This window comes from Brassica napus, unplaced genomic scaffold (assembly GCF_020379485.1).
Source record: "Brassica napus cultivar Da-Ae unplaced genomic scaffold, Da-Ae ScsIHWf_1190;HRSCAF=1705, whole genome shotgun sequence".
NCBI classification, from domain to species: domain Eukaryota; kingdom Viridiplantae; phylum Streptophyta; class Magnoliopsida; order Brassicales; family Brassicaceae; genus Brassica; species Brassica napus.
In genome coordinates, this window is record NW_026014611.1 from 1 (window position 1) to 23,520 (window position 23,520).

General features: G+C 32.3%; 2 protein-coding genes across 2 annotated transcripts; one reads left to right on the forward strand and one right to left on the reverse strand.

Annotated features, from left to right (window-relative positions):
• The first annotated feature begins 522 nt into the window (after positions 1 to 522).
• On the forward strand, positions 523 to 2,258 carry LOC125596332 (chitin elicitor receptor kinase 1-like). Its single transcript, XM_048771513.1, has 6 exons — positions 523 to 720; positions 855 to 896; positions 1,081 to 1,129; positions 1,417 to 1,519; positions 1,618 to 1,647; positions 2,024 to 2,258. The coding sequence occupies exons 1-6, from the start codon at positions 523 to 525 to the stop codon at positions 2,256 to 2,258; spliced, it is 657 nt and encodes a 218-aa protein (XP_048627470.1).
• Positions 2,259 to 15,949: 13,691 nt separating this feature from the next.
• Positions 15,950 to 16,352, reverse strand: LOC125596333. The gene has a single exon (XM_048771514.1). It carries the CDS (start codon positions 16,327 to 16,329, stop codon positions 16,132 to 16,134), a length of 198 nt encoding a protein of 65 aa, XP_048627471.1. The 5' UTR covers positions 16,330 to 16,352; the 3' UTR covers positions 15,950 to 16,131.
• Positions 16,353 to 23,520: the final 7,168 nt, after the last annotated feature.

Genomic DNA, 23,520 nt, shown 5'->3' on the forward strand with positions numbered 1-23,520 from the left:
AAACTCTTCCTTTTAATACTAATCTAGATCTAGATCTAGTGCGATTTTTTAAAGTCTTAAGTTGAAACTCTTGTTCTTCTTTTAAGAAAACTTGTTTTGGGTTTCTTGGTGAGTCATATCCAAGTAAACACTTCCTCAAATCGTTGGTCTTGTGAGTCATATCAAGCAACGACGAGAGATTCTTCATTTGGTGGACTTGTGAGTCATATCAAGCACCATCTGAAGTCGGGAATATCGAAGCCATTCCGCAACCTTCGTGTGACCCTTCAATCCATCCAGTTCTCCATCTGGAGTTCATATCCAAATCTGATCCATTCGAGTGAGCCGATCTTAGGGTCCTTCACTTTCGCTTCCCTTCAATCCTATGAAATTATGGGTAACGGATTCGTTTTTAAGTCCACCATTAAAATGAGCATTTAACACCATCACACCCTCTCCTCTCACTCCGCCTCATTTATTTATTCTAATTGGCGACGAAGGTAAGCGATACATGTCTGAGTTCGGTACGACTTCAGACTATAAATGTCTCCGTTAGATGCCATGAACAGCTCCACCGCTAAGATTTCTCAAAGATTATACTCTGCCAAGCATCACCCGCCCACTATGTCGACTTCCTACGTTCTTCTCGCAAATCTGAAAGCAGGTCGTTGCTCAAACACCGCCGAGGTGTCCGTTCTTGACGTTCTACAGAAGAAGAAACTTCGTGATGACTTGAAGAGCGTGAGAAGATAAACTTTTCTTCCAAAGAAAAATCTCACTGTGGTGAATGAGACGATAAATTTCAAGCCTTTTTTCAATATGATTTTGTAAAGATTCTTCCTTCGTTTCACTAATGTGTTTTTTTTTGTCATTAGATGAAAGCTACTACAGGAGAGGGAATCAGTTATTACTCGAAGGTTAGAGAAATTCACTTTTTTTATTTGATTATATGTCACAAAATACATGTAGTTTGATTATATGTTTTCTAAATTCTAACATTGATAGGTACATATTTTCCATTCTTTCCTTCCTATTGCAGTTCATCTTTTGTGCTTTAGAATTCTAAAGATTCTTTACTTGAGATTTAATGCTTTTCCTCAGAGCCCTGGTTTGGGAATATGCAATTGCTTCGGTGTTATCCTTTTCGAGAGTTTTTGATGATTTATATCAACTGAGACTCGCAATTTCCTTTGAGTTATCTTACGATCTGGTTGTCTTTCTTAGATATAAAGAAAGTGACAATGATGAGGATGAGATTGGATCTCTTATGGCTGAACTAAACCAGATAAATAAATAAAGAGGCTCAGGAAGGTATGTGTTCTTGTCTGTGAGATGATTTCAGATTAGAATTATAACAAAATTACTACGTTAGTTTTTTCTAAACACATTGACATAATGAAAGTTGTATCTTAATATTTATTATTTACATTTTTCCAGGAAAAGCATCAGCAAATGAAGAGCTAAACGCCAAAGAAGAGGAACTTCCCAAAGGAAACCCACTGCTTGACAACACTCCAACTGTGTTTAGTGTCAAAAGAAGGCTAGCATCTTTTGAAGTCTTGTTTCTTCATGAGTCTCTGAATTATATGAATTTTTGGAGGCACATATTAATCTTTTAAGTTTCCTCTTTTTTTTCAGGTGGGATGATGATGTGGTATCGAGAATCAGGCACGTGGGGAAATGAAATTAAGCACCTAAGCGCTTCATCAGTAATACAATCAAGAATTACTTCCACAAAAAGTTTCACTTTTGCATTAACGAATGACTCAATGTGTTAAAAATAAATTGAATCGAACTGTTCTCTATTTTTGAGTGCAGGAGGTCCTTGAGATAAAAGGCAAACGAGGAAAGTAGGTTTTTTTAATTAAAATGTCTACCACCAGAAGCAATCAATCTGATTGGACCGTAAGAATCTTCAACCACAGACGGTAATGTTTTTTTCAAATACATATACTAACCAGCTATAGCTTTACATCAATAAATTCAGGACAGTGATCGAAATGTTGTCCCAGTTCATACACATGTATTTGGTTTCTTTAATCAGGCATTGCAGTGAGAACAATAAAAGGACCATTGTGCATGACTTGGATCGCCCAAGGTTGAGCTGGAGACAGAAGCTTGAGATATGTCTTGGTGCAGCTAGAGGCCTGCACTATATCCATACAGATTCCGCAAGAAGTATCATCCACCGCGATATGAAGTCTGATAACATTCTCTTCGATGAGAATTTCATGGACAAAGTTTCAGAATTTGGATTGTTTAAGACGTCCAGATCTTGACCAGACTCGTGTGAGTACGACGGTATAGGAAGATTCATTATTTTGATCCAGACCAGTACAAGATAACAATTGACTGAGAAGTCTGATGTTTACTCTTTTGGGTAATGCTTGAAGTACTTGAGGGAGACCAGATCCATCTATTCCAAAAGAAGAGTCTTTAAGTTACTGTAGTATTGTTAGTTCATGAGGGAGGAAAGCCCGCTTTTCTTTTTTATACCCATTGCATACAGATTATTGTTATACTTTCTAGATATTTATTTTCAAATAGTCTCTTTTGTGTGTTTGTGTAAAAGCTTAAAGCAACTAGGTCTAGGTATATAAACGAGAATCGAAAAACAAACCAAACCAGAACCAAAATGGACCCAAAATTATTACTCAGTTTCTTCTATTGTTATCCAAACTGGAACAAAAACCAAAATAGCGAAAGTGAAATTCATAAATAACCGAACGGTAACCTATATCTTTAGAACCGGAAAACCAACAAAAACCAGAATCGAACCGAAAACCAAATGGTATAGAGGCAACCAAAGTGTTTCATGTTGCGTTTAGACAATGAACAATGAAACTGACTATTTATGAATTTCAGTTTGTCTGTTAATGTTTTTGTTCCGGTTGGACAACAATAGTAGAAACTGACTAATAAATTTTGGGTCCACTTTGGTTCTGGTTTGGTTTGTTTTAAAACATCATTTTGTTGTTAAATAATATAGATTAATTGTTATTTGTGAAATTATTGAAACTATTTATATATTACATTAAAATATAACTTTTATAATTTTATTACATTACATTATATTTTCAATTGATTTAGCTTGGAAGTGGATTAATTTATAATCGGGAGACAATAATTAATTGTAATAGTATTATAATTATACTCTTAGAATTTTTTTTTTTTAAAATGTTATTCTTACTTTAAATTTTCTTCAACTATATCAAAGTAAAATAGAAATAAAATAAGAAATATAAATCATTACATTTTCTTAATTTTTTAATTTCATAATTTTGTTTTCTATAACCAAAAAATGGTAGAGGTCTTTTCAACTCAAACGAAAAAATATTAATAAATACAATTTGATATTTTTTAAAAATATTATATTTATTATTTTATTTTAAAGTAAACTTTCAAATTTTTTAATAAAATTAATATATATTTTCATATATTATAGTTTTAACGTAAACTTCCCCGCCCGTAGGGCGGACCAACCACTAGTTGTGTCATAAAGTACACATCTACCGAAAACCTGATCTGTAGGAGTATTGTCTAAGAAATTTTTTAACGTTTTAAATTCCTAAAATTATCCTACAAAGTTTGTTAACCTGTAATAAATGAAAGGAGTCGAGGACCATGTATAACGCTTTTTGTCTTGACATCGTGAAACTGTATGTTGCCCATTTTTCATCTATGTTGACTATCATTAATTTTTTGTCGCAAGCACCCTGCTTCTTGTGAAAATTCTGATATGGGTTCGCATATACATCATACTATATTTATCCTTAATTATGTTGGAATTGCGTGAGTCCATGTCTAACTCTATATTATCCGATTAGTAAGATATTGTCTATTTTAGACCTAATTGACTTGTTCGCATGAATTTACTTTTGGTCTCTCTCCTAAAAGGTTTCGTGCTAATTAAAATTGAACATTTATTTATATATTAGACACTCCTTGTCTAATTCTCCAATGTGGGACTTAATTTGATATCTCACATTCTTCTCCTCAAACTAAGGACCATATTCATCTTGTGTCTCACAACTGACTTTCAGGATCTTTTGACTTGATGTCTGCCCCACACACCTCTCATTCCTAATTCAAAGGGTACTCATTCATCTCTTGAAGGGTATTTGATCTTTTTGCAGATTTCTCGTCAACCGCTCTGATACCAATTGTTGGGATTGTTAAACCCCATGTCCAATTCTATATTGTCTGAAAGTACGATATTGTCCACTTTGGGCCTAATTCGCTGGTCCGTATAGATTTACTTTTGGATTCCTTTTCAAAAAGCCTCGTACTAATTAGACGTGGACATCCATTTATATATTAGACACTCTTTATCTAAATTTCTAACGTGGAACTTGACATTTCTCAAATTAACCTACAGCATTAATTACGTAATACAATGTATTTTATTATCCTAAGACTAAAAGACAAAACACTATTTTATTAGAAATAGGTTATCTAGCAATCTAGCATTACATCCAGACCAATTAGCCGGGGAATTTATTGGCAAACATATGAACAAGACGCATGTATTGTACATATGTGGCTTCCTGATTTCATGTCTTAATTTCAACAATTATTCTCAGGAAATACGAACAAGAAATTTCAACTGACTAAAAAAAAAAGGGAAAAAAAAAAAGAAATTTCAACTGATAACGACAGGAGAGTTTGTGTTATTGTCAGCCAACTAATTCATTAATGAGTGATTGTTGTGATGCGCTACTTGCAATAAATGCTTGTATATAATACCAGCATAAAATTTATAAAATATACTAATTTATATATTAAGACGCATGTATTGTACATATGTGAGTTGGCAAGCACGATATTTTAATGGTGTCTTTGTGTACGACAAGTTTGGAGAGAACTTAGGTTCACCCCATTGAGTGAACCTTTAAATTCATTCTACCCTTTAAAATCAATCAAAGTAACACATAGATTATTAATTAAAAAATATTAAATTAAATAAAAAATAGCTACAAAAAATAAAAATGATAATTTTAACGACGCTAACGCTTCCAGCTAAACCCTAAACCCTAAATTTTAAATTCTAAACCCTATACCCTAAATTATAAACTAAAATCCAAACTCCTAAACCCAAACCCTATACCCTAAACTATAATCTTAGACCCTAAACCTATACCCCAAACCCAAAAACTAGACTATAAACCTAAACTCTATACCCTAACCCAAGTCCTAGATCCAAACTGTAAGCCTTAAACCCAAATTATATACCCTAAACCCAAAACCTTAACCATAAGTCCAAACGTTAAATCCTAAACCCAAACCGTAAATCCTAAACCAAAAATCTATACCCTAAACCTAAATCCTAGACCTAAAACTCAAACGGTAAACCTTAAACCCAAACCCCAAACTTAGATGCTATAGGGTTTGGGTTAATTTACGGTTTGGATTTAGGGTCTAAGACTTGAGTTTAAGATATAGGGTTTAGGTTTATAGTCTATTTTTGGGTTTAAGGTATATAATTTGGGTTTAGGGTCTAAGATTAGGGTTTAGGGTATAGGGTTTGGGTTTAGGGGTTTGGATTTGGATTTAGAATTTAGGGTATAGGGTTTAGAAATTAAGATTTAGGGTTTAGGGTTTTGATGGAAGCGTTAGCGTCGTTAAAATTAGCGTTTTTATTTTTTATAGCTATTTTTTATTTAATTTAATGTTTTTTAATTAATAATTTATGTGTCATTTTGATTGGTCATAAAGGGTGGGATGAATTTAAAGATTCAACATAAGGGGTGAACCTAAGTTTTGTTCGACAAGTTTTGTGTAGAAATTAACTTGGTCTATGCAGTTGGATATTAATCACAAACCAATCGCACACGTCTTGTTTTTGAATAATAGTACGAAAAAATTGGTTACCGACAAAAAAGGAAAAACTCAATCTGATCCGACAGAAAATAGTTCTAGTGTAGTCAACCGTTGACCAATATCTCATTTAAATCCTTATATTATAAGCTAGCGGATAATTAATACTCCATCGGTTTCATAATACTTGATGTTTTGCCTTAGTGCACAAAGATTAAGAAAATAACTTTTTTCTTAAAAAAATATTTTGAAGATATAATTTTAAAATCAGTTAACCAATTATAAAAAGGACGGTAAAATATAATTGGTTGAATAGTTTTCAATAAAGTTAAAGTTAACCTTAAAATCGCAAAACCTCATGTAAAATGAAACAAAATAATCCTTCTAAAACATCATATATATTGAAACGGAGGAAGTATAAATATTTACATGTTGGAATTGTTAAATCTCATAGTCAACTCTATATTGTCCGATTAATACGATATTGTCCAATTTGGGCCTAATTGGCTGGCCCGCATGGATTCACTTTTGGGTTCCTTCCCAAAAAGCCTCGTACTAATTAGAATTGGACACCCTTTTATATATTAGACACTTCTTGTCTAAACTTCCAGTGTGAGACTTGGATTAACATCTCTCTGATACCAATTGTTGGGATTTATTAAACTCATCTTCAACTCTATATTGTTTGATTAGTACGATATTGTCTACTTTATGCCTAATTGGCTGGTCCGCGTGGTTTTACTTTTGGTTTCCTTCCCAAAAGGTCTCGTACTAATTAGAGTTGGACATCTTTTTATATATTAGACACTCCTTGTCTAATTCTCCAATGTGGACTTAGTTTGATATTTCACATTATCCCCCTCAAACTAAAGACCATATTTATCTCGTGTCCCACAACTGACTTTCAGAATCTTCTAACTTGATCTCTGCCACATACCTCACAATCCTAACTCGATGGGTCTCGTTCCTACTCTAAGAGTATTTTGGTCTTCTTGCAGATTTCTCGTCAACCGCTCTGATATCAATTGATGAGATTTATTAAACTCATGTCCAACTCTATATTGTTTGATTAGTACGATATTGTCCACTTTGGGCCTAATTGGCTGGTCCGCATGGTTTTACTTTTGGTTTCTTTCCCAAAAAGTCTCGTACTAATTAGAGTTAGACATTCATTTATATATCAGACACTCGTCGTCTAATTCTCCGATGTGGGACTTAGTTTGATATCTCATGTTACATATATTTTATTTTTTCCACTGAAAGGTAAGTAATGTAAAGATTTAAAAAAACATGACAATTGCATTACGTACGTTGCATCTCATCTCCCAACCTTTAAATAATTGAGACTGTTCTCATCGCACCCGCTTTCCTTTCGTTTTCGATAGTTATAAAATATGAAATCCTTAGAGCATCAGCAACGACGGAAGCTCTTCTCCATGATCTTTCAGATTATAATAACTATATCAATACATAAAACAAATAAACTTTAAATAAAATATAAATTAACCATGACAACACAGTAGAAACGTCCCTCGTAGCTTTTGCAACGTCTCTAGATAAAGGGACGATTATCTTCCCTCACTTCTTGTTTTTCTTCTCTTTCTTCCTTCTTCAATTTATTTCATTTTTAAATGCTAAAAATATAGATGAGAAACTCACCACTGCAGGTGTTATTAGAGCATCATTAGAGCATCATTATCCAAGTCTCTTAACGAGTCTCTTAATTTAATTATAAATTAAAAAAAATAAAAATAGCAATTATCACAAACAACGTCTCTTAATTAGCGTATACAAGAGACGTATCTTGTAATTGTCTCTTCTCCTTCGGTCGTAGCTTCTTCTTCTTCATCTCCTTCCTCTCGTGCTTCCTCCAATCTCCACGCTTCGTCTCTACTATCTCTCAGGCCCAAAATAGACAGAAGAGAAAGACGACAGCCACAACTTCTCCGCGATACCTGACGAAGCCACCGGCCCGTTTCCTGAATCCATTCTTCTCAAAGAGGTTTCGCTTTCTCTCTCTCAGTTAGCTCATGAGAACGAAGAAGATAGTCATTGATTACTCTGTTATCCTCTGTTTCTGGTCCAATCATTTGATGCTGAAAGTTTTGTTTATATTGGCGAATCAGAGAAAAATGTTCAAGATATATTCGAAAAGGTATTGAATCTTTCGTCCTCCCTTTGAAGAAGAAGCGTATTGAATCCGTGGTCCCATTTCTCTTGAGTGATTAAACTGGTTTTGTTGCAGGCGAGATCAGCACGACCGTGTGTGATCTTCTTTGATGAGCTTGATTCACTTGCTCCTGCTCGAGGTGCTTCTGGTGATTCAGGAGGAGTCATGGATCGAGTAGTCTCACAGATGCTTGCAGAGATTGATGGACTCACCCAAACTCGTCTCAATCACAAATCATCCTCGAGACTACAGACCAAGCTTCTCTGTTCCGACCAAAACCAGGAACACTTGTAAAGCCAAACCATGGAAGAATCTCGGTCTTGTCATCAACTCTAGAAGGTACGTCTTTCAATCTAGTATCAGATGGGTTCCACTTGAATTCAATTATACATGTCCTGCTATAGATAATACGATTTAAAGTTCTCTGCTTTGCCTGAAAAAACTAAAGAAATTTATTTTTAGGACCAGTTTGATGTTTCTTAGGATATGTCTGGTTCCATGACTTGATTATATGTTTAATGATTGATAGGCAAGAACAATGTGTGTTTATGTATCCATATAGTTTCTTAATAAGTGGAAAGTTGGAGATTTGGTCATTCTCATTAACGTATGGGATGTTTTTGAAGCATATGAGTTTTGATTATGTCAAGCTTTGGGTTGTGTGTGTTGCGATTGATACATAGCTTTTCTTTGGGAGCAGCATTCAGTTCTCCGACGTCTCCCATGATCAGTTCTCCGACATAACCATGTCATTGCCAAGTTAGCTACTGATCAGAGTGGATTACAACGTTGTAAGGTCTCCATCTTCTTTAATCAATGTTTAAGCTCTCCCACAAACTAATCTTTGTTTTTACTTTTATATGTTTTTATTTTAAAATCGATGTTTAAAATGTTATCTTGTACTATGTTTTAATAAAAAGCTTAAGTTTAATAAGAAAAAAATGGTGTTTAATTAAAAAAAAAAATTGAAGAACCCTTAAATAAAAAACTTGCAATGGAGCATGTAAATTTTCGGATCTCTTAATATAGTCTCTTAATTCACTTTTACAATTAAAAAGTATTAAAAAAAAATGAGAGACTCATTTAGGGTCATCTCCACGTCTCTCACCATTCTTAATAATTAAAAAACAAAAAAGGAAGAGAGAGAGTGCACAATGAGAAGAAGCGTTTCTTCATGAAAGGATTCTGACACACGGTTAAGGTACTCATCTGTCCATGTGTCGCTGTCAATTTATTTACCTTTTATATCTGTTTTAAATTTAGTTACATAATGATATTATAACAATATTAAGTTCATTAAATACATAATTGAGAAACGGTGCCACTGCTGGTACTCTTATGGCATGATTATTGGTAAGACTAATCTTTGAGTCCTTAGGTTATTCAATTAGTATTTTGATGTTAAGAGTTTTAATTAAGGACAAACCTAAAAATGTAGATTATTGGTAGGACTTTTGTAGAATTTTTAGATTATTTTATTAGTATTTTGAAGTTAGTAAATTAATTTATTATTTTAATTTTATTACATAAAAATAAAACATATTACATTAAATTAAAACATATTACATTAAAATTGAAAACATAATAAAAGTACAAAGTTGGAAAAAAAATTACAAAGAACATAAATAAAAGCAAACAAACATTTTTATTGAATTTGTAGATTGGGCAAACAAACAATTTAATTGAAGATCTCCAAATTTATCCCATATATTTTCTATCAAATCTTCTTTTAATTGTTGATGAATGTCTGGATCCCGAACTTCTTTGCGACGAGCAATTCTATTACCGTGTTTTGTAGTCTTTTTAACGGCAAATGTAAAATCCTCATCTTGAAATTCCTCTAGAGCTGAGTAAAGAAGATGTTGGATGGTTGGGGTTAAATAGGTGCAAGTGTTAAGTGTAATAAGTTCTAGTGTTAATGCTCAACCATAAACTACCGTTGTCTAATCAAAAGTTATTACAGACTACAGAACTTAAAAGCTATCAAGTGGAACTTAACAAGTTGACTAAATTTATTACTGAATTTCGTTTCAAACAAACAACAATTCAATCAACAGTAGCAACAAGACACGAGAAATAACCTCCTCTCACAGTTACGAAGCAGTTTGAGAACAAACTTATTAACACCTATCATAGTTATGAACAAACTTAACATCTTAGTATTCTGTTTAATTGCTTATTAACAACTATACAACTTCTCAGTCAGAAACTATCCAGGAACGAACGAGAAGAAACCAGACACAACATTTCGAAATCGAACACCATCTAGTACTATCAGTTTAAAAAAAACCTAATTTTATCAAGTTTATAGAGTTCAATTAATCATCTACTACAATCAGTTTCAAAGAGAATCGAATTTTATCAAGTTTATGTAGTTCAATTCATCATCTAGTGCTATCAGTTTCAAACTAATCATCTACTACGAGAAGAAACCAGACACAACATTTCGAAATCGAACACCATCTAGTACTATCAGTTTAAAAAAACAAATTTTATCAAGTTTATAGAGAGCAATTAATCATCTACTACTATCAGTTTCAAAGAAAATCGAATTTTATCAAGTTTACGTAATTCAATTCATCATCTAGTGCTATCAGTTTCAAACTGATCATCTACTACGAGTTCCTCAATCACTGATAAACTAACAAGAATTTTTCTTTCACACATCGCCCATGATTAATCACAAACAACCACATACAATCACAAACATCACCCACAATAAAATATAAAACAACCACATACAATCGGTTACAACGACGAGGACATAGGATTGAGTGTTACCTTATTTTGATTCCAACCGGCGGAGAGATTAAACGGCAGAGAGATGACTCAGCGGAGAGAGGAAACGTCGGGAGACAGAGCCGGAGAGATAGATCGGCGGAGACAGATAGATCGGCGGAGATAGAGCTCGAGAGATAGATCGGGAGAGAGAGGAAACGTCGGGAGACAGAGCCGAAGAGATAGATCGGCCGAGAGAGGGAACGGCGGAGATAGAGCTCGAGAGAGGGAACGGCTGAGACAGAGATCGGGGGAGATAACGGTTCGGGTCAGACAGAGATCGGGAGAGGGAACGGGGTGAGACCGAGATCGCCGTCGAGAGAGAGAAGGGAGAGGATGAGAATGGCTCGACTCCGCTTTCCCAACCCTAATCCGCACATTCCCTCGCGCGATGACACGTACCATTAAGGACGGAGACAAAAACTTCTTAATTAACATACGTTTTCTTCATTTTTATTTCATTTCGATTTAATTTTTCGGTTTAATTCAGTAAGGACGCGGTTTGGGACGCCGATAATTGATATCTTGTGAATTTACATGTTTTTAACTTCTTATTCTTGCATGGTTTGGTCATTTAGAGCATCATTTAGGCACATTTAGGTTGCATATCATTGCATTTGTACATATCAGGTGTTGGAGAGCACCATGGATGAGTTAGAGGACCATTGGAGGGATTTTGAGTCCAAAGAATGAAGATGAGTCGTTGAAGGCTCCTAGCGGCCAGGCGGAGCGGCAAAAGATGGTCGCTACAGAAGATAGAGCTGAGGCGCCTAAGTACCGTAGCGGGAGTGTGTAGCGGGTTAGAGAGACCGCTAGAGTTGAAGCGCCTTCTATAGCGGTCTGCCGTAGCGGCATCATAAGGTCGCTATGCGTTCAGGACTTCAAGCGCCTTCTACAGCGGCCAACCATAGCGACTTCATGAGGTCGCTATGAGTTCAAGAATGCGAAAAAATCGTCTAAGTATCCTAGCGTCCACACGTAGCGGGCATGACAAGTCGCTACAGAGCGTAGTGACCTCTGGTAGCGACCTTTTCTGGTCACTACGGAGAAAAATATCTATGTTTTTGTGGGTTAACCCAGGTTTGTTGGGTTAACCCAGCTCGTTTTTAGACATCTATAAACACCTTTAAGACCTAATCTGATGAAGAATCTCATTTTTCTCTCAAGAACATTGCCTCCTTTGTAAAAAAGCTTGAATCTTTATATCATAATCTAAGGAAGTTCTTCATATTATATCTTGTTTCTCTTTCTCATAAACATGATGAGCCTTGAATCCATCATGGGTTTGAGCTTTCTCATGGAGTTTAGAGAGTAGACGCTCCTTGGATTCATGGGTTAAGGTAGATTAGGGTGATTAAGTGTAGATTTAGGGTGTTTTATTGTAGATCCTTCTTATTCCTTGCTTCTTGAGTGATCTTAATGCTATTTTAGAGTTGGCCTCTCTAAAATTGAGCTCTAGACATTTCATACCCGAAAGGTGTTTGATGAAATGTCTGATCCAACTCTCCTAAGCTTTTAACACTCTTTACCAAAGAGATTTGTTGTTAAAGGTGTTAAGATGGCTAATAGGCTTGATTTTAATGATTACTTTGATAATATTCAACCAAAGAGGTTTGATACTTGAGTTATCTTAGTGAATGAACATCCATCTAGAGATAGAGTTTGTTTAGGATTGTGTCTAAGCCTAAGGTTGATAGATTGATTGAAAGGTACCACCTTTAGATTGAAACTTGATCACCCAATGTCAATTCCCTTAGCCCATGGATTCTCCTTAGTATTTGATTGAATTCTTGCACTTATTTCTTGATTGGATCTGAGATCACCTTATTTATATTTCTAGGATATTAGTTTGTTACAAATCATCTATCTTCTTGTTTGCTTAGACTAGGAAGGTTTGTGTATTCTTGGTGTTATAAGTCTTTAGTTCTCTGTGGATTCGATCCTAAAATGCTACAATGACATACCATTCGATTGTGGTATTGTTGGCACATTAGGTTAATTGGTGTGTGCTTGCTAATCATAAGTATTAAAAGGCTGAGCCAATGCACCTTTGGTTTTTCTCCTACAAGAACAAGAAACCAAGTGTGCAAAGAAACACACTACTGTCCATAGAAAATAGACAGATTTTTCCTCAAAGAGCTTCACTAAAGATATGATATGAGTTATGAAATGCTTCTTGAGGTTCAGATGATCATGAGAATCAAAAGCATTAGGTAGAAACACAAAATCAACTACAGGTTCAAACAAGGTTTTAACAAAGTAGTCAACTCTGTCTCCATCAATCAAATAATACACAATGTTCACATTCTCATGATAGTTTTCAGCATGGGGGTTTTCTATCTCAAGCAAGAGCTTATCCACATCAAGTTCATCCCCTAAATCAGCAAGTTCAAGAAGAGGTCTAGAATTCTCAAGCATCAAAAAGTTGGACTCAAGATCAAATGAAGCACAAATATAGTTCTTGACAAAGCAAACTTCAATGTGATCTTTAGCAAGCTTTTCTACTCTCAATTCATCTAGTTTCCTAGTTTCACATATCAGATCAAGACATTCATTTATGAGCACAAGAGAATCAAGATCAGGGGCGTTATCCTCACCACAAGGCAAGCAAATTTCCTCAAGTTTAAGTTCCAAAGTGGAAATGCCTGTACCTTCCAGCTGGGGTGGTGGAACCCAATACATTACCTCATCAAGGGCACAAGCAGCATCAAACTCATACTGGTAAACATCTCTTCCTTCAAACTCTGCTTTATCCCTTATAAGGTGTATCCGGACCATTTGTGCTAGGTGTCTTATTGGCTTGCCCCAATACTCTTTCGTTCTCTGAAGCCGGTGTAACTCCACTCTTTGATCTGGTGTGAGTATGCGTATATCAAAAGGTGGTGGCTTCACATATGGCTGATCTTCAATGTGATCTTCAAATGTCTCTTCCTCTTCTTGTGGCTTCTCAGAGTAGCTTGAAGCCATCTCTACAAATAACAAAAGCTAGAAGAAGAGGTTAGTAGCTATACAAAAGCAAAACAAAGCATAAGAAAATTAAGCTTAATCTCAAGAAAGTTTGAAATCCTAATGACAAATCTACTTAGTTCCCCGGCAACGGCGCCAATTTGGTAATAGGGTTTTTGCCTATTGCAAATGTTGTAGTATAGTGGGGTGAATGTCGAACCAGTCCTAGTGATGTGAATCAGTGAGAATATAAGTCATTTCTTAAGCTAAGCAGATTCAATAGTGGTGAGTGTGTGACAAGTAGCAATAGCAAACAGAGCAATACAACAAGGTTTTAATCAATTTAGACAAGTGAATCCATGGGTATTGGGAATTGACTTCAAGTAACTAAGATCCAATCTAGGCGACAAGCTTTCAATCAGAGTAATCTCTTAAGTCTAAACACAATTTTAGACAAGTCCTATGTCTAGGTAAATGTCCATTTGCTTAGAAATCATTAAACATCAAATGTCTTTGGCTTAATTCAATCAAGCAATCTTTAAGTTCAAGTTTAATAACTATCTAGCAATTTTAACATCAAGTGTCCTTGGCTAATCTCACTAGAGCTTAGTTGAGATGATTCAAACACTTCATCTAATCATGTCTGATGAGAAGTGTTTAGAAATCAGGTTTAGAGTGATCAAGACTAAACAAGCATTAAAAATACTCAACAAGCAAGTTTATACAAGGATCTAATACAATAACACCATAGATCTTCACTAAGTTACTCTAATCTCCCTAACCCATGAATTCTTAAGGAAACTAATAATCATGCCCTTAGAGTATTCTCAATGGAACGGTGCCACTGCTGGTACTCTTAGAGTATTCTCAATGGAAGATTCTACCGTTATAGTTCTGAATTTTTAAAAATACATATATGTGTATATATATTTTTTTAATACTAATATTTAATTATGAAAACTTTAAATTTAAAGAAACCTTATCCAAAATATATGGTTTCAAATACTTTGGATTAAAATTTCCGTAAAATTAAAAACATCACAATTACATATATATAATATATTTTATATATATATATATATTTAGAACTCCGAAGCTAGAACCTTTCATTAAGAGTGACCTTACTTTTCCGGTGTAATACCTATAACAATAACAAGTACATATACGGAATCTAAATAGCTAAACATACCAATATTTTTGTTTTTACCGAAATTAATGGTAACTACAGTTAGTTTGAAAATTGTTTCAAAGAGTCCAACACTATTTTAAACTGGATATCAAGTTTAATATGTGTGCTAGATAGTTATGATTTTTATAGTGTCTATATCATATATCTCTCTACTCATGTAAAAGTTTTCTTAAAGAAAATTAATTTTGAAGATCACAAAGTTTGAAATTCAGCGGTGAAAAGATGAATGAACACGCAACCGTCATCATCCGTGAAAACCTTTGGCGTCCTACACACATGCAAGATAATTATTTTTTCTTCTTGGTCATACATTGCATGATTCATCACAATATGTGTATTAGTTACGTATGTGTATGATTTTAGCTCTTACAAGCTCTTTTGAATATGTGTATTAATGTCTTTGTTTAAATTTTGTAACCGTACCGTAAAAGTCAAACACTACGTTATTAACTTTTTGCAGTATATTAATCAATACTATTCCTAATATATGTTCAGTTGCTATAATAATTTGTACTTCTATGCCATCAAAACTCTCATATTTTCTCAAGGTGAAAAGGATATATTTATGATAGTGAAAGGTTCATAATTTTTTTTTATGATAAAATATAAGAAATAATATATTTATTTTAAGATCGTTGAGATTCCAGTGAGATATTTTGTATTTGAAATATTTAAGAGAAATACCCCTTCACAATGTTAAAAAAAAAACCCTTAACAATTCAACTACGCTAACTTTGGTTACTTATTATAGAAATATACATTGAACTCGATTTTTTAAAAAAGATTTTTCGTTCTCAACTAAATATGAAAGAGTCCAAATTCAAACCCAAAATCCGCATCTATAATCAAAACCTTGATGGAATTACTAATTGTATAACTTGCCGTGAGGTACTGGAGTATCATTATACAGAAAGATGGAATATTTAAACAATTAGGTTGATTGTTTCTGCTGCACGTCTTGTTCTGTTAAACTTTTCTTCAACAAATTTGAGCATTTGATTATTATATTCATTCTGCAAATTGTTTGGTAGCTAGAGATAATCCAAAAAACAGGAGATTAGGAAGAAAAATACTCGACAGAAAACGGCAAATCTTAATGAATATGTCAGTGTACATAGTTACAAATATTAAAAAAACTACATCTAAAAGCCTACAAGAAAAATAGTAAGAGAAAGAAGCAAATGATATTATAAAAAGAAGAAAAAAGGGTTTTTTTTTTTTTTTTTTTTGGAAAAAGAAGAAAAAAGGGTTTTCAAGGGAGAAATCCAAAGAGATATGGAGCATGATAAGAAGGGGAGATGCCTTGGCGGAGGAGAGGAAGAGGAGGCAGAGCAGTACGATGGTTGAGGTGTTGCCGCCAGACAATCTGGACGGCTTCAGCCACCACTGCGACGAACTCCATTCCCATCTTCGTAAGCTCTATACACAGCTCTATCCTTTTTATCATCATGATTTTTTATTCTTGTTTTTTTTTTTTTTTTTTTAGAAAGGGCTTTTTTTCTTCTTGTTTTTATAGATATTTTTTTGTTTTAGTTTCTCGCTTCGTCTTCTTTGTATTTATATCAACAAACTTTAGATTCATCCCCACGACAAATATCCAAAAGCGTTTATAATTTTTTTTTTTTGTCAACAAAAAGCGTTTATAATTAATAACGTTTCTTTGATAGAGACATAAGCACAAGAAATTAAAAAACGTTTTTTGAACAAAAATAAATATAACGCGTTTACCTGTGAAACCAAGAGAAAAAAAAACACACAGAAAATAGTTTTTTTTTTCTCTTTTCATTTATCTTTGCTTCAAAGTTGTCTTGACTTTTGATAATTCATCATTGATTGCTACCCGAGAAGAACTTCTCATTGGTGTTTTCTTCTAGAAATGACTTCAAACTTCTTTTAACAGAAAGAACAGAGTTTTTTTTTTCTGTAATGGGAATTATTTTACCCAGTAATAGTTTGATATGGATTTTGCCTTCTTGGTATTTGACAAATTCTACTATGAAAATAACAAAAAGACCATTTAAAATTAAAAATATAACAAAAGACAAATAAGAGATATATTGATCACACGATCAATTTTTGTTTGTTTGTAAAACCCGGTGAATATTTAAGTTATCAGATCATTGTTTGAATGACTGGTGCAAATGTTACATACATCTAACATATCTATCTACATATATTATATGTAGCTATCAGAAAAGTGTTCGCCAGCTGTATGAAATTCCATGAAATGTAAAAGAAAATGATATTTTTTTTGTAAAATCGATTTTTTCAAAATAAAAATAGTTTTCACATTTTCAGCTCAAATATCTGAAATTTCTTTCTTGATCTTAACATATTCAGACTATTTTTTATTTATTTTAGAAACCTGTTAAAGAATAACAAACAACCCATGAAGTTGTTTTATTTTTTTATTTTATTTTGGTCGTTACTCGTCAATCCATGAAGAGAAGAATAACAAAAGAGACAAGATAGAACAAGATTTGCAAAATGTGTTGGTTGAGCAAGACGAAATTTCAAATAATTATTTCTATTAAATTCAAAAAATTCGTAAAATGACAAATATACATTAATCATTTTGGGGGGTGGGGTAAAATAAACGTTAATCGGATCGGCTTTTGGACGCTTCCAAAAGACGCGCTCTTTTTAAACTACAGTAGTCGAGAGAGGTGCGTGCATTTGGATAATCACACACCCTAATTATTTACAATAACATTATGTTATAACCCTTGTGAAGCTCAGGTACGCCCTTAGTTATTTCGCCGCGCTTAAGAGTCTACAGTTACTCGGCTAGGAGGAGAGCGGGACTTAGTTCCCTTACCGGATTAACCAGGGCGATGGTGATGAGGGAAGATCCGGAGTTACGCCCACAACTTAGCTGTGTGTCCGATGACTCAAAGCTATAATCCCAATAGTTGTACCGTTTTTGCTTAAATTCTAGTTCGATTATAGCCGTAATGATGCCCATTTTGGAAAGTATTAATAAAAATTAAGTTATAAAAAAAAAATTTTAATATTTTTAGACAAAGTAATCGAGAAAATAGTGGCACTTTAATGCCATAAATAACTGATTTAATTGTAAGTTTTTCAACATATTCTACTACCACTAGGTTAAGATCCGCGCCTTTCACGAGATCAACATTATATATATAAATTAGTTTATGTATTAAATACTTTTACATATTATGAAATAATAAATATATATTAAATAATTAAAAATCAGTAACTATTAAATATATAATTAAATTGGTGCGAACATATAAATCAATTTTATTAATCCAAAAAATATTTTTTTTATATTTGATAGGATATGTTATTAAATTTAAATGATACTAACATAGATAATATATTTTAGTATATTTTAATACTAATGTCTATTAAATGATGATTTCTACTCATATAGTTTTTTTGATCATTTGTATCTTTTATAGAAAAAAAATTAAATTACTAATAACAAAATTTTCATTGTGGGATTAATAGTTTTAGTAATTTATAATTTTTAAAAAAAATAAGTTGTCAATGATCGTTCAAAACTTTTATCAAAAAATTGTTCAAAGTAAATTTTGAAACTAAAATATTGTATTTTATATGGTTTATAGTTTAATTTAAAACGATATATATATTAATTTTAATAATTAATTAAATTAGACTTTTTACTTATGTAATTTTTGTAATCATTTGTATTTTGTCATAAAAAAATTTTAAACCATAGATCATAAAATTTGAATGTGAGACTTTTAACAGTTTCAGTAATTTATAGCCGTTTGTAAAAATTCAAAATATAACATATACATAAAAATCTAATTTTTAATTATATGGTTATTGTGGTTGTTTAATTTATTTAATAGTTTAAAATTACACAAATATGATAGAAGATACACTATTTTTTATCAAATTTTTTTATTCAAAATCATTAATTATCTTATATATTTTAGCCACATTAGGCAATTCTGTAAATTTTATTTAATAAAATAATAAAGTACATTAATGATGAATTTATTGTTAGTTTAATAAAAAAAATTATTATATAATAAGAATCATTATAATGATGACATGTGGCTACAAAAAAAGTTGTAATACTTCTTAAATAATATATAGGGGATATATCACAGATCGAAATATTATAAGAATATACTTCTCCGAGAAATTAACTGAAAGGGAAGCTCAACCACTTCGATGTTTGTTAAACTCCAAGTTGACTTACCATAAAAGGAAGAGTATAACATGAACGGGATAAGGTCTCTATTTAGCTTGTCGTTAATCATTATCATATCCATACCCTCAACAGCAAGATGCTTGCTATAAAACGGCATGTCGCATCGCCATCCTCATAATAGAGCGCCCTCTCCCAACAGCACGTTGAGTAAGCCAAGGCCATACGATACCATAAAGTATTTGTTCTTATCAAACAAATCTCAATAAAGTATCTCGACTGTTGATTTTTATGTATATATCTGAATAGAAGAAACGAACGTTGCACAAAAAAAAAAAAGAATAGAAGAAACGAACAAAATAACAATTACATGATTAAATTATCATATCGTTCAATAAACGTGTGTTATATAAATTTTAATATATAAATATTAAAAAATACGTGAATATCATAAGGCTCGGTTTCCCTATTAACTTGATCTTAAGAAAAAAATTTCTAAACGCTATAAGTTTCGTTAAAAATGAAGATGAATTTTACGAAAAGAAGAAAGAATTGAAAGCACAAATAAAAGAGGGCTTTTGCAAATATAAAAAGTCAAACACAAAATTAATCCATAATTTTTTTGAAACTTTCATTTGTTCTATTCATCCCAAAAGTTCGGATTATTTACGAAAATACCATTATTTTTATTTTTTTATTTTTTCGAAAATAAGTTTTTTACTCTCTCATCTTTATCTTCTTCGAGTATTTATAATATTACAATTGTCATCAATACACCAACCAACATGAACAACCAATTTGAAGCTCTTAATGCACCTAAAAATCGATTTTGACTCCTTTTATCTCATTTCTTATGATCTAAAAACAACATCTATTTCACTTTCTCTCTGTATTCATGGAAAAAACCCAAGATTTTGATTCTAAAATTTTTAAGGTTCATAGAACCATTCAAGCTCATGATTCATGGTCATTAACAAGTAGATTGCTTTGGTGGTGAAGTATTGTTTGGTTGGAGAAGCTAAACAAGTTATCTCACCGGTTAAAGCTATTAAATCAATTTTTTTTCAAGATCTGTCTGCCAGAAGACTTACACGGAAGTCTTCTGGTCAATGCATAGGTTAGTTTCACAATTGATTTTATGTGTGTTTTTTAGAGACGACTTCTCTGGAAGTCTTCCGGTTTTCTTTGTTTTCAAAAAAATTAGAGAAGACTTCTCGGTAAGTCGTCTAGGATAAACAAGTTAGTTTTTCATTTGACCGGACTGTGTCAAAAATTTGACTTTTCTTAGACGACTTACACTGAAGTCGTCCAACAGAAAAATAAAAATTAAATATTTGTTTTTTACTAGATGACTTCCAAGTAAGTCGTTTTAGGTTACTTTTGCAATTAAAAAATAAAACTTAAATATTTGATTTTATCCGGCGACTTCCATGTAAGTCTTCCGGTAGACGGCTGACACAGAAGTCTTCCAGGATTTTATTCTGAGATTCTTATCAAACCTTGGTTATTACAGAAGACTTCCATATAAGTTCTGCCGGAAGACTTATATAGAAGTCGTCAGGATAAAATAAAATATTTTAATTTTATTTTTCAATTGCAAAAGTAACCTGAAACGACTTACAAGGAAGTTATCTAGAAAAAAATAAATATTTAAATTTTATTTTTCTGTTGGATGTGTAAGTCATCTAGGAACAATGAAATTTCTGACACAATCCGGTCAAATGCAAAACTAACATGTTTATCCTAGACGCCGTCCATGTAAATCGTCTAGGAAAAGTAAAATTTTTGACACATAAAGTCAATTGCAAAACTAACCTATGCATTGACCAGAAGACTTCCGTGTAAGTCTTTAGGACGATTTCGTCTACGTCAACGTTTAATAAAAATTCATTTTCTCTAAAACTATAAAGACTTTTTTTACATTTTCTTGTTAATTCATGTATATTAGTCAATATTGGGGCTCCTGAATGAAACTCATATCTTAATTGGTGATAATTATGAGATTAACAACATTCATCCTTATTAATGTTTCTAGCTAATGAGATAAAACTTCCACAGAAGTTTTCTAAGTTAGTTTTTCTAAAACTTGTATTTTCAACTTTAAGATTTATATTTTTTAACTTTTAAAAGTGTTAAGTAACTTCAAAAATATCAAGTCATATGGTTTAACGTGTCTTCTTAGAACATAAGATATACTTTTTAACTTTGATGAAATTTGAAATTTTAATTTTCAATTAGAATTTGAGTTTTCCGCTTAAATTTTAATTTCCCGCTTAAATTTCCGCCTTGTATTTAAATTTTCCGCCTTGTATTTAAATTTTCCGCTTGAAATTTAAGTCTTCCGAAAAGTCTTATGAGAAGAATTCTTCCGGAAGATTTCCCAGAAGACTTCTAGTGAAACTGTTATAGGTTTGAACTAATGTAATGTTTGATCTTTGGTGAATTTGATTAAGTTTTTTTTAGAAGTTTTCTCCATAAGTTGTAGTAAATTTGACTAATTTTTTGTGTTATTGTGTTTTTCTATTGAAATTGTATCAATAACTTCACTAATGTCAAGTACTTTTGGCAAGATAATATTGTAGACATGAACATATTTACCAAATTTTTTCATTAATATTTTTTCAAATTTACAAATGAATTCACAGCTAAAAGAGTATACATACCAATTACAAAACAGACTATAAGCAACACTATTATAGCTCATTCCTCCAGAAAGAGAAGCTTAGACTCCACTTGACATGGGAGAAGACTTCCAGGAAGTCGTCTAGTGCATTAAATGTTAGAAGTCTTCCAAGTCTGTCTCAGATCTGAAAAACCTGCATATCCAAAAGCATTCAAATGGCTTCAAAACATAGAATTTTTTTTAAAAAAGGTAAGAGCTTAAAACAACCAAAAGAATTGGCAAAAAGTAAGAGCTTTAAGCAATAATAGGTTATCAAATAAGAAAATATGATTTATAGATCTACCTTTAAAGGAGTGGAAGATGAGAACCATGTAATGAAAAACCTACAAAACAAGATGAATTAGTGAGAATGACATGAAACAAAAAATGATAAACTGATATAAAGTTTGATGTTTAAATAAATGATAAATTTTGAAATAGATAATAGTTTTAAGCAACCAAAGGTTACCAAATGAAAAAAAATCAGACATAAATTTACTAAAACACTCAGATCTGAAATGAAAGAAGAGACATGGGAGAAGATTTCCGAGAAGACGTCTGTCTCAGATCTGAAAAATTTGCATATGCAAAATCATTCAAATGGCTTCAAAACATAGAAAAGCTTCAAAAATAAGGTAAGAGCTTAATACAACCAAAAGAATTTTCAAAAGGTAAGAGCTTTAAGCAACAATATGTTACCAAATAAGAAAATATGATTTATAAATCTACCTTTAAAGGAGTGGAAGATGAGAACCATGTAATGAAAAACTTGTAAAAACAAAATAAATCAGTGAGAAGACATGAAATAACTATAAATTGATATAAAGTTTGGTGTTTTTAAGTTCAAAGAGATTAGAGAGAGGTTTGAGAGTTTTAGAATGAGAAACATTACATTTTTGTTGCAATCATTTGAGAGAAAGAAAGAAAATGTGTAAATTTTCTTTATAAAGGTAGAAAAAAACTTCAATAAGATTATTTTTTTTTTATTCAAAAGACTTTCAAGTAAGCCTTCTATTAGAAGACTTCCTAGAAGACTTTAGAAGACTTAAATACTAATCACCAGAAGACTTTCTCGAAGTCGTCTATACTCTAAATATAAATTCTAAACTCAAATAACTAATTAAATAGAAACAAACACTTCATTAAACTTAAAAAGTGTTTAATATACACAAAATTAAACATATATATGTCAAAAAATTAACTTTGTTAAAAAAATGTTAAGATTCCAAAATCTAACTCTAAGAATACATACAATACTACAACATTTGTTGTTAAACCCTAAACAAAAGAATATCATGACTCACTACTTCCACTCACCTATGTTGAAAACAATTCATTTTATTATATTTTAATTTATATCACTTACAACTATTTATAATTACGTTATTTCAATTTTTTTCTATCAAAATATTTTTTCAAAATTTATAAATTATTTTAAGATCTACTAGAAGACTTACAGAACCTTAGAAGACTTACAAAATCTCAGAAGACTTTACGGAGTTATATTCGTAAAAATGAATTATGGTTTTTTGTTTGGTCATAAAGGGATGGTTGTCATTTTACTATCCTTTTGAGTTACTTTTGCATTTGATTCAAGTTTGGGATACTTTTGGGGTTAAAATCAAGTTTTGAGTCATATTTGGCAAATTCCCTAATAAAAGATCACATGTATCCTTACACCAAGGGTGAGCGTTCGGGTACCCATTCGGGTTCGGTTCGGATCTATTCGAGTTTAGGATTTTTGGGGTCCAAGATTTCCGCCCCATTCGGGTATTTCTAAATTTTGGTTCGGGTTCGGTTCAGATCTTTGAGGGTTTGGTTCGAGTTTG